Genomic DNA, 13,135 nt, shown 5'->3' on the forward strand with positions numbered 1-13,135 from the left:
GTTATTGCTGAGTTTGATCTAGTTGAAATTATGATAATTAAGTTTGTACAGATAAGCTTGTAGTGTATAACTGTGTTGCATCATTTTTATGTAATGAATCTGTCCCTCAGATGGAAATAGTGACACTATATTGTGTCTCTTTTGTTTTCCACAGACAATGGATTCTGAATTATCACACAGTGTAATTGGGAGCTATCATAACCCTCCAGAAAGAATGTGTCCCCCATTGTTCATCAAGAATGAAACACCTCAAATTGGCCACCCTGTGAATTCAGAAGTCATCCCTCCTAAAATGATTAATAGTCCAAACAACCAAGGTAATATTAATATGAAACTTTACAGAAAATTTGTAGCAGGCCATGGCATGGAACAGAGCCTACTGCTGTTACAGAGAAGAGAGTATGATTATGCATTGACTATTCACAGACCCATTGAAGGTGTAAGTCACAAACAATGCCACACCAGTTTGGAATTATGATTAATAGGGTGGTATTTATTTAAAGGGGAAAAACTTACAGATAACCGTCCCAGACAACAGCCCTCTGTGCAATCAGGAAGGAGTCTAGTCGCCGGAAACGGAGCAGGAAGCGAAGAGAGCGAGAAGGGAAGTAGCCGCTTTTTTAAAGGGAGAGAGACCACGCCCCAATGGGCTGGTATCTCAGCGGCTATAGGCTGGAGGAGCAGAAGGACCTCCCGCAACAACCCATTAACCACAGGTCTGCTGCTGTTCGGTGGGCTTAAATAAGTCACTTGTCATTTCTTAAAATATTGCTTCTTCCATCATAAGCTAAAGATTAATGTAACAAGCTAATAAATATTAAACATTTATCATAAAAATATCTTAAAAACCAGAAAACTACTCTTAACAATAAACTGTCAGAGCCTGGGTGTGGTACACACCTTTAATCTCAGCATTCAAGATGTAGAGGCCAGCCTGTTCTTCACAGCAAGTTTAAAACCAGCCAGGGCTAAACAGAGAAATCCTGCCTCAAACAAACAAAAAAGAGTAAAAATGTATTAGTTGTTACAGGTAGATAGATAAGGGAAAATTTTTATTTAGGTGATCGTTTTTTTTCTTCAGGGTCTTACACCATAGCCCAGCATGGCCTCAGACACACTACTTTCTCCCTGCCGCAGCCTTGGGAGTGCTGGCCTCACCAGCATGTGCCTCCATACAGGCACAGTCACTTCTTCATGTGGCATGAAAGAGCCTACCCTTTGGGCTTCCGTACTTCAGGTTTGCATGTACTTCACACTCCCGTGTCATCACTGTGTCATATGACGTTACACTCTTTGGATCTAGCAGAACTGTGGAGGTTTTTTTTTCTTTTTTGTTTTGTTTGGCTTTTTGAGACAGGGTTTCTCTGTGTAGCCCTCACTGCCCTGGAACTTACCAGGCTGCCCTTGAACTCTGAGCTGCTTCTGCCTCTGCCTCCCGAGTGCTGGGATTAAAGGCTTGCACCACTAACACCCAGCTGGAGGTTTTCTAAGACAGAATACATACCAGACTTTAAATGATTTTTAATTTTTTATCTTGCTCGATTTTGATGTTTAGTCTTCATAGTTTAAGAAAAATGAAGTTTTCGCGTATTTATTTATAAATCAGTCCTTTTTCTATGAAATTTCTTGTCAATTTGAAAATAAAATAAACATCAAAAGGGCTAGCAATAGAGAGAGGCTCAGTAAGGCTACATTCTTAAGGAGAGGAAGCCTCAGCAGTGTGGTGGTGGTCACCTGGCAGCTGCCAGGAGAGGAAATCTCAGCAGCATTGTGGCCATCAGGGGGAACGATTATAGAAGGCTCTGCCCTGCTTACACCTGAAGAAGCATTTAACAGAGCCACATCCCCCAAGTACACCAGTTGAGGAAAAGGGACACCCCTGAAACATGTCAACCTGTTCCGATTGGAGGAAGAAATGGGTAAACAAGGTAAGAATACACTCAGCAACATAAAGAGCGATACAGCAGCACCAGAAACTAGTGCTTCTACAACAGCAAGACCTGAGTATCCTAACGCAGATGAAGCAGAAGAAAACAACCTTAAAAATAACTTTATGAAGCTGCTTAAGGTCTTTAAAGAGGAAATGAAAAATTCCCTTAAAGAAGTAGAGGAAAACACAGACAAAAATGGAAAAAATCAACAAATACCTTAAAGAAAACTAAGAAAAAGTAATCAGACAGATGAAAGAAACAGTTCAAAACTTGAAAACTTGAAAGAGGCAAAAAAGAAAACACAAACGAGAGAAATCTGGAAATGGAAAATCTGGGTAAATGATCAGGAATTACAGAAGCAAGCATAAACAACAGAATGCAAGAGATGGAAGAGAGAATCTCAGGCATTGAAGATACGATAGAGCAAATAGATACATTGGTCAAAGAAGTTGTTAAATCCAACAAATTCTTAACACAGAATATCCAGGAAATCTGCAACACCAAGAAAAGACCTAAGCTAAAAATACTAGGAATTGAAGGAGAAGTCCAGCTCAAAGGCAGAAAATATATTCAACAAAATCGTAGAAGAAAACTTTCCCAACCTAAAGAAGGACATGCCTATGAAAATACAAAAAGCTTACACTAAATAGACTGGACCAAAAAAAAATGTTCCCTTGCCATATAATAATCAAAACACTAAACATACAGAATAAAGAAAGACTATTAAGAACTGCAAAGGAAAAAAGCCAAGTAGCATATTGAGGCAGACCTATCAGAATTACACCCAACTTCTCAAGTGAAAACCAGAAGGTCCTGGTCAGGCACTAAGAGACCACAGATGCAAACCCAGCAAAGCTCTCAATCACTATAGACGGACAAAACAAGATATTTAATAACAGAACCAGATTTAACCAATACCTAGCCACAAACCCAGCCCTACACAAAGTACTCGAAGGAAAACTCCAACCCAAGGAAGTTAGCTACATCTACAAAAATACAGATAATCACACAGCAGCAAATCCCAAAGAAGGAAAACACACACACACAATACCAACAAAAACAACAAAAGAAAAAATAACAGGAACTAGCCCTCACTGGTCCTTAATATCCCTTAATATCAATGGATTCATTTAATCTATAAAAAGACACAGGCTAACAGATTGGGTACAAAAACATAATCCATCCTTCTGCTGCATACAAGAAACACCTCAACTACAAAGACAGATATTACCTTAGAGTAAAGTCTTGGGAAAAGATTTTCCAATCAAATGAGCCTAAGAAACAAGCTTGTGTAGCTATCCTATTATTCAACAAAATGGACTTCTAACTAAAGTTAGTCAAAAAGATGAAGGTCATTTCATATTTGTCACAGGAAAAATTCATCAAGATGAAGTCTCAATTCTGAACGTCTATGACCCAAATACAAGGGCACCCTCATTTATAAAGGAAACATTACTAAAGCTTAAACCACACATCAAGCCCCACATACTAATAGTGGGAGACATCAATACCTGTCTCTCATCACTGGACAGGTCTACCAGACAGAAGCTTAGCAGAGTTAAGTTATTAAGATGTTAGACTCAATGGACTTAACAGACATCTATAGAACATTCCACCTAAATACAAAAGAATATACCTTCTTCTCAGAACCTCATAGAACCTTCTCTAAAATTGACCACATACTCAGTAACAAAACAAACATTCACAGATAAAAAAAAATTGAAATAACCCCATGTCTTATCGGATCATCATGGCCTTAAGTTAGAATTCAACTACAACCCTAATTGCAGAACGATCACAAATCCATAAAAACTAAACAATGCTCAAATGAATCACCACTGGATCATGGAAGAAGTAAAAAAAGAAATTAAAGACTTCCTAAAATTCAATGGAAATGACCACACAACATACACAAACTTATGGGACATAATGAAGCAAGTGCGTAACACTAAATACCTACATAAAGAAGCTGAAAATTCTCCCAGTAGTGAATAAAAGAACATCTGGAAGCCCTAGAACAAAAAGGAACACTTACCCAGGAGGAGTATACAACAGGAAATAATCAAATTGAGAGCTGAAATCAACAAAATATAAACAAAGAAAGCAATGCAAAGAATCAATGAGACAGAGTTGATTCTTCAAGAAAATCAACAAAATAGACAAACCTTTACCCAAACTAACCAAAAGGCAGAGAGAGAATATCCAAATTAACAAAATAAGAAATGAAAAGGGGGACATAACAGTTGACACAGAGGAAATTCAGAGAATCATGAGGTCATACTTCAAAAACCTGTATTCCACAAAATTGGAAAACTCAAAGGAAATGAACAATTTTCTGAATGAGTACCACATACCAAAATTAAATCAAGACCAGATAAGCAAATTAAATAGACCTATAACCACTAAGGAAATAAAAGCAGTCATCAATAGCCAAAAAAAAGCCCAGGACCAGACGCTTTCAGCAAAGAATTCTATCAGAACTTCAAAGAAGAGCTAATACCGATATTCTTCAAATTGTTCACACAATAGAAGCAGAAGGAACATTGCTAAACTCTTTTTATGAGATTACAATTACCCTGATACCTAAGTCACACAAAGACACAATTAAGAAAGGGGATTACAGATAAATTTCCCTCATAAACATTAATGCAAAAGTACTCAGTAAAATACTAGCAAACCGAATCAAAGAACACATCAGAAAAAACATCCATCATAACCAAGTAGGCTTCATCCCAGAGATGCAGGGATGATTCAACATACAAAAATCCATCAATGTAATCTACCATATAAACAAACTGCAAACAAAAGAAATCACATGATCATCTCATTAGATGCTGAAAAGCCTTCAACAAAATTCAACACCCCTTCATGATAAAGGTCTTGGAGAGAGTGGGGATACAAGGAACATACCTAAACATAATAAAGACAATATACATTAAGCCAACAGCCAACATCAAACTAAATGGAGAGAAACTCAAAGCAATCCCACCAAAATTAGAAACAAGACAAGGCTGTCCACTCTTTCCATATCTATTCAATATAGTACTTGTAGTTCTAGCTTGAGTAATAAGACAACAAAAGGAGATCAAGGGAATACAAATTGGAAAAGAAGTTCAAATTTTCACTATTTGCTGATAATATGATAGATAGTATATATAAGTGACCCCCGAAATTCTACCAGGGAACTCCTATGAGAAACACTTTCAGTAATGTAGCAGGATACAAATTAACTCAAAAACAACAACAACAACAAAACACTAGCCCTCCCATATTGCAGATGATAAATGGGCTAAGAAAGAAATCAGAGAAACATCACCCTTTACAATAGCCACAAATAACATAAAATATCTTGGGCTAACTCTAACTAAACATGTGGAAGACCTGTATGGCAAGAACTTTAAATCTTTGAAGAAAGAAATTAAAGAAAATGTAAAGACCTCTCATGCTTTTGGATAGGTAGGATTGACATAGTAAAAATGGCAATCTTAACAAAAGCAGTCTACAGATTCAATGCAATACCCAATCAAAGTCCCAGCAAAATTTTTCACAGACCTCGAAAGAACAATATTCAACTTCATATGGAAAAAAAACCACCCAGGATAGCCAAAACAATCTGTACAATAAAGGAACTTCTGGAGGCATCACCAACCATGACTTCAAACTCTACTATAGAGCTACAGTAATGGTAATAGCTTGGTATTGGTATAAAAACAGACAAGTAAACCAATGGAATCTAATCAGAGACCCGGATATCAATCCACACATCTATGAATACCTAATTTTTGACAAAGAAGCTAAAGTTATAAAATGGAAAAAAAAATAAAGCATCTTCAACAAATGGCACTGGCATAATAACTGGATGTTGACATGTAGAAGAGTGAAAATTTGTCCATATCTATCACCATTCAAGTCAAAAAACTCAGGTCCAAATGGATCAAAGACCTCTACATAAAACCAACCACACTGAACCTCTTAGAAGAGAAAGTGGGAAGTACCCTTGGATGCACTGGCACAGGAGATCACTTCCTAAATATAACCCCAGTAGTACTGATACTGAGAGCAACAATTAATAAATGGGACCTCCTGAAACTGAGAAGTTTCTGTAAGGCAAAGGACACAGTCAATAAAACAGAAGGACAGCCGACAGAATGGAAAAAGATCTTCACCAATTCCACGTCTGACAGAGCACTGATCTCTAAAATATACATAGAATTTAAGAAACTAGACACTAGAATACTTAAAAAGTCCAATTAAAAACTGGGGTACAGATCTAAACAGAGAACTCTCAACAGAGGAATCTCAAATGGCTGAAAGACACTTAAAGAAATGCTCAACTTTCTTAGCAATTCAAGAAAGGCAAATCAAAACAACTCTGAGATACTATCATACCTATCAGAATGGCCAAGGTCAAAAAACACTGATGACAGCTTATGCAGGAGAGGATGTGGAGTAAGGGGAGCACTCTTCCACTGCTGGTGGGAGTGCAAACTGGTACAGCCACTTTGGAAATCAGTATGGCAAATACTCAGAAAAGTAGGAATCAACCTACATCAAGACCCAGCAATACTACTTTTGGGCATATGCCCAAAGGATGCTCAATCATACCACAAGGACATGTGCTCAACTATGTTTATAGCAGCATTGTTTGTCATGGCCAGAACTTGGAAACAACCTAGATGCCCCTCAACCGAAGAATGGATAAGGAAAATGTGGTACATTTATATAATTGAGTACTATTCAGCAGTAAAAAAAACAAAAACAAAAATGACATCTTCAAATTTGCAAGCAAATAGATATAATTAGAAAAAAAACATACTGAGTGAGGTGACCCAGACTCAGAAAGACAAATATAATATGTACTCACTTATAAGCAGATATTAAACATAAAGCAAAGGATAACCAGCCTACAGTCAACCTAGACAACGAAGAGGACCTAAGAGGGACATACTTAGGAAGGAGAAAAAGACAAGATCTCCTGAGTAAATTGAGAGCATGAGGGGCAGGGGAAGAGTGGAAGGGGAGTAGGAGAAAATTTATAGCTCAATTGTAGTAGGAGGAGCTGGCTGCATTCTGCCACCCAGCTAGCTTACTCCCAAAAAAACCACACAGAAATTGTATTAATTAAATTACTGCCTGGCCCATTATTTCTATCTTCTTATTGGCTACTCTCACATCTTAACCCATTTCTATTAAATCTGTGTATCACCTCATGACTGTGGCTTACCGGCAAGACTCTAACCTAAGTCCATCTCAGGCCGGAGATTCATGGCGTCTGCCACACTGCCTTCTTCCTCCCAGAATTCTTTTCTGTCTTCCCTGCCTACCTGAGATCCACCCTATCAACTAGACATAGGCAGTTTCTTTAATAACCAATGAAAGCAACACAAATACAGAAGGACCTCCTACACCACTCAGTAAAAACAATTTTAAAAAAGGATGCATTCCCAGCAATCACATGGTAGAGGATTGACTGTGTGTGTGCCATGGCACATGTGTCCCACATACATCTATGCACACATACAATTAAAAAGGGGTAATGGCCATGCATGCCTTTAATCCCAACATTCCAGATGCAGAGGCAGGCAGATATCTCAGAGTTCAACGGCAGCCTGGTCTATAGAGTGAGTTTCAGGACAGCCAGGCTACACAGAAAAAGAAAAATAAATAAATTATAAAAGATGAATAGATTTGGAGTTAGAAATTCAGATTTGGAATTTTTATAACTTAGATAATGCTAGTGAGTGAAGTGGAGTTTTATCACATTCAAGCATCAGTCAGAATTCACATATCCAAGGTTATCCTTGTAAATTTTTTTGGAAGCCATTATATCTAATTAACTATCAAATATGACAATTATAACTTTTTAAACATAAACTTAAAAGAACCTTAAAATAGAATTAGAAAGTATTTGTGACTCCAGAAATATTTTATGCTTTATAAATTACAAGATCTGTCTATTAATCTTCAAAAAAATTTGTTTTAATAGTCGCTGTCTTCGGTAGGGTTTCTATTGGTGTGATAAAGCATCGTGACGAAGCAGCCTGGTGAGGAAAGTGTTCCTTGCACTCACAACTCTCAGGTCACACTCCATCCATCCCTGAGGGAAGCTTCGCTGACCTGGGGGCATGCTGCTTACCTGCCTGCTTCTCAGGCCAGCCCAGGGGTAGCACTGCCCATGGTGATTAATCAAGACAGTGCACCACAGGCTTTCCCACGGGCTAGTCTGGTGCAGGCATCTTCTCAATTGAGGGTCTTCTTCCCACATGATGCTTGTGTCAAGTTGACATCTAAATCAGTGCACCAGCTGCTGGTGCCAGACAAAGAGCAAACAAGTCTCAGCAAGCATTTTACTGTGCTATTAATGTTCACTTATTTATATTCCACTCAACTCTAGCTTCATCATTTGAAACCAGAAAGGGATAAAAAATGTAAAATAACGTTTGAGAAATGCTGACCTCTCCATTTATCTGCATCGTGAAGACACCAATCCGCTAAGTCAAAATCCCAGGAACAAATGTGTGCTCCCTGTGTGTCTTTTAGTCCAGCCCGCTTGTTTGTTTGTTTCACGGAAAAACTGTCCCGCCTCATGCGTCCCGATCTTTAATATTGCTTCTCGGACAAAGAACAAAAAATGGCTGTGATTTCACTAAAACTGGCCAAGTCTAGAACTGAGCACAGCTTTAACTTCAATTACCATGTTAATTAGTGGAAGGCTTCTCATTTGAATAATAAATTATTTGTGGTTCTGTCCTAGAAATTACTAATTCAGTATATTATTGTTTACAATATATGTCATAGGAAATGTGTGCCTTTTTCGAGTCATTTTAATTCTATCAGTTTAATACATCGACTTGTATTGGCTACTAACAAACATAACTATTTTTTATTGTTACTGAAGTTGCTGTGATTATTAAGTTTTCAAAAAATTTTACTGAAAACCTTAAGCAGATTTCTTTTCAACAGCGCTTGTTTCAGCATTAAAAACTCTCCAGGAAAAGATACATCAAATCGAGCTGGAGCGGACTCAGGCTGAGGACAACCTGAACTCTCTGTCCAGAGAGGCGGCGCAGTATAAAAAGGCCTTGGAGAACGAGTCAAATGAGCGGAACCTGGCCCACCAGGAACTGATTAAACAGAAAAAAGGTACGTGAAGGCGGTTCTCAGCGTGCGGGTTCCAGAGCGTGCAGTTCCACAGCAACAAGCCCAGGGCACGCTGGCTCCTCAAACGTCTGCTTTTACAACCACGGAGAGCTCGCGGCCGTGGTCTTAGGCATTTTGATATTTATGGGAAACTAAGGTAACTTTGAGCTTAGCTGCGTTAATAGCTATTATCCTAGCTCACAAATAAGTTTTTGAGGCAAGGGTTTCCCACATCTCTCACGCTGGTCTTGAACTTCCTGTAGTGATCCTTCTGCTTCCACCCCAAGTGCAGGATTGCACGTGCACACCTGCAGGCTTGCTCTAGCAGCTGAGCTGCAATCCGACCCCCAGTGCATACATAATTTTGAGTTAAAAGAAAAGACTTAGGTGAGTTGTGTTTAGAAATTAGAATATTTTAGAGTAATTAATAAATCCCAGCTAAACCCATAATAATACTTTATATTTTTGGTTAATGTTAATTTAAAATTTTTGAAATATAAAGCAATGGTAGTAATTAAACAACATAGAAATAATAAAAATGAATGGGAAATAAGTTTATTAAACTTGAGGAATTCAGGATTAATTAGAGGAGATAGATAGGTAGAGACTTCTGTGGGAACTAGGAAAAGGGTATTAGATAAGAATTTTAAGAAATTTTGAGTGGGAGTTCTTTGTCTAATTTTTTTCTTCAAAACCTTTTTGTTTTCCTTCAAAAACATTCACTCAAATAATCACACCCCTATTTTTGTTTTACCTTACAAATAGCGTGAAGAATGAGAAGAAAATGTGAGACTGAATAAAATAAACTGATGGAAGTGAACAGATTCAAAACTGGCTACTTGGCGCTGGAGTGATGGCTCAGCCATTGAAGGCCAGGCTCACAGCTAAAACACTGGCTACTTGCCCTTTTAGGATGAACTCAGTGGTCAGTAGTTTGGAGGAGAGGACAGAGGCAGGCATGGTGGCACACACCTTTGCTCTCAGTACTTAGGAGGCAGAGGTGGATCTCTGTGTATTCATAGCTAGCCTGGTCTGCATAGCAACTTCCAGGCTGGCCAGGGCTACCAAGTGAGAGATTGTTTCACACACACACACAATTTTCTTTGATAAAAAGATAAAGAGGAGTAGAGGAGAGAGCCAGAGCAATGGCTCCATGCTGCCAAACTTGATGACCTGAGTTCTATACCCAGGAGATCTAAATGGTAGAAACTGAAAATTGAAACCCACAGGTTGCCCTCAGACCTGTGAATTTGGTATATGAGTGTTCACCAAAAGTAATCTTAAAGTCAGTGAGCAAGATCATTTGCTTACAAGAGTGAGGCCACGATTAGAATCTCAGGCACCCATCTAAAAGGGCTTAGCACGGCTGTGAGTACGTAGAACTCTAGCTTTGGGGGTAGGCAGGAAAGAGAGGCACATCTTAGTGGCTTGCTGGCCAGCCAGGCAAGCTGAACCAATGGCTCCCAGTCATGGGAGAGGCCTGACTCAAGGAAATAAGGCAGAGGGAATAGAGGAGACAGTTGGCATCCTCCTCCTGTGGCTTGTGAGTGTGCAGCACACACAACACACATCACACACACACACACACGAAGTCACTTTTAGCTTTGGATTGAGTTTGTAGTATAACTAAATCCCTGATCTATGTAATGATTAGCTCATTATTTTGTCTTTCATAGATATAAGCATCCAGTTAAGCTCAGCCCAATCTCGTTGTATTCTTCTCGAGAAGCAACTCGAATACACAAAGAGAATGGTTCTCAATGTAGAGCGAGAAAAGGCTATGATCCTAGAACAACAGGTAAGCATCCCCTCCTTTGAGGAATGGTAATTTAATATGATTGTTTGAAGAACAGAATATGGGGAAATTTTCATATTATACTCCGTGTAGATTTTCAGCTGAAGTGATGGATGGTGGACTGTGCTCTTTAGGCCGACATCTTTGCAGAGAAAATAAGAAAGAGTTAACAGATAATCTGAAGAAGTCACAAGAAAGAAAGGAAGAGGGAGGGGCAGGATTGGAAGAAGACGAGGCGCTAAGGGGGGCAGCGCATTATCAGGGATTCAGGCTGAGTACAGATTTAAATCCCCACAGTTCGGCCTGCTGTTTTGGTTCGTTCCTTGTGAACGCATTAGTGACTTCAGAGGGGGCAGTTGAGACAGCACCTCTGACAGCCCATCTCTAGCTCAGGAAATAAGCCTGAAGCCTACAAAAAGCAGAAGGCCTAGCACCTCAGGCCTCGTGCTTTGTGAAGTTGAGTAAGAAAACAGAAAACCTCAGTGACAACCAGGAGCGGGGACTCAGAACAGGACACGGTGACACTCCCACAGTTAGCTCTGAGTATGCCATGGCTCGACAGATACCAGCACTAGTCAGGAAGGGGTGCAACTGAGGCAGGAGCCGCTGGAGTTGGGAAGTTTGAGCCCACTCTGGCAACATAATTAGACTCTATCTCAAAAAGGAAGAGGTGTGGTGTTGCAATGTGGAGCGGCGGGCCGCTTCCCACAGCCTGGCTCCTAGCTGCCTGGCTAGCTAGCTTATACCCCGAAATAATTACACGAAATTGTATTCATTTAAACACTGCCTGGCCCATTAGTTCCAGCCTCTTATTCTCACATCTTGATTAACCCATTTCTAATAATCTGTGTAGCACCACGAAGTGGTGGCTTACCGGAAAGATTCTAACCTGCATCCATCTCGGGCCGTAGCTTCATGGCGTCTGCCTGTCTCTGCTTCCTTCTCCCAGCATTCTGCTCTGTCTTCCCCACCTACCTATGTTCTGACCTATCAGGCCAAGCAGTTTTCTTTATTAATTAACCAATGAAAGCAACAGATAGATAGAAGACCCTCCTACATTAGTGGGGGAGGAAGACAACATTCTCTGCTGAGTGTTAGAAACGATAATTTGGTCAAGAGAATTAAATATTAAAAATGAAATTTAGAACTAGTAGATCTACTAGATGATTATCAGACAGAATTCAAGAAATGGACACATGCCACCCACCAACAAAAGGCAAAATTATAGTAAATTCAGAAAATAAGGATACATGTCAGTGTAATAAGGAAGATCTAACTGGATATATAACCAGAGGTTTTAAGATGGAGAGAAAAATGATGTAGAATTAATCTGGTTGTGCTTTGTTTGTTTGTTTGAGGCAGGGTTTCTCACTGTAACAGTCCTAGCTGTCCTGGAGCTAGCTCTTGTAGACCAGGCTGGCCTCAAACTCATAGAGATCCTCCTGCCTCTGCCTCCCTAGTGCTGAGATTAAAGACATGTACCACCACCGCCCGGCTAAGAAGTATTCTTGAGAATAGGGTAACTGAGCATTTTTCAAAATGGATTAAAAATTGAAATCATACCATTCAGTCAAGAGGCACCTGAGACAATTACCTCTTAAAATGAAAAGGTTGTCAGGTGTGATGACTCAGCCTTAAACCCTGCACAATGGAGGCATATCCACTTGGATCTTTCTGAGTTCAAGTCTAGTCTAGTCTACATAGTGAATTCCAAAGCTACACAGAGAGACCCTGTCTCAAAAAATAAAAATACATAATAAAATAAATAAGGTTTAAAAAAAAGTGCTCCGTGTTTATTTCAGTTTAAGTATTCCCATCCATGGTTGCTTCGGGCCTGTGGCTTCATAGCAGGGGCTTCAGGAAAATGAAACCTTGCTGTCAGAAAGCAGGAGTGATGAAGTGGAGGCCAGGGCCACACTCCAGTGACAAAGTCCCCCACTGTGCCCCACATCTCCATCCTGTGGAAAGAATTGTTCTCTTTTTTTCTTTCTCATCATATTCACAATTAACGTAATAAAAGCTGATTTGGGGATTGATTTTATGGCTTTTGTGTTGGGTTTCTTTGTCTTTCCCAGTGCTGGCTTAGTGGTCATAAATGACTTGGGTTTGTCAAATATATTTCTTCATTAATTTTAAAAGATAACTTTTCTGGATGTTGTCGTCCCAGTTGGTAATCATTTGCTGTTGGGGCTGGAACTACATCATTCCATGCTCCCATCATTCCGTGCTTCCTGTCCTTAGGGATTTTGCTGAGAAGTTTCATGTCATT

General features: G+C 39.4%; 1 protein-coding gene across 2 annotated transcripts in view; it reads left to right on the forward strand.

The window, feature by feature from the left end:
• The window catches only part of Cep57l1 (centrosomal protein 57 like 1), a 56,644-nt gene that overhangs the window by 23,950 nt on the left and 19,559 nt on the right, over positions 1-13,135 (forward strand). For both annotated transcript variants that reach the window (XM_075944792.1, XM_075944782.1), the window contains exons 2-4: positions 155-317; positions 8,895-9,074; positions 10,748-10,869. In XM_075944792.1, coding sequence (XP_075800907.1) covers positions 155-317; positions 8,895-9,074; positions 10,748-10,869 — 465 coding nt within the window. The remainder of the gene's footprint in view (positions 1-154; positions 318-8,894; positions 9,075-10,747; positions 10,870-13,135) is intronic.

This window comes from Microtus pennsylvanicus, chromosome 1, assembly GCF_037038515.1.
Source record: "Microtus pennsylvanicus isolate mMicPen1 chromosome 1, mMicPen1.hap1, whole genome shotgun sequence".
Taxonomy (NCBI): domain Eukaryota; kingdom Metazoa; phylum Chordata; class Mammalia; order Rodentia; family Cricetidae; genus Microtus; species Microtus pennsylvanicus.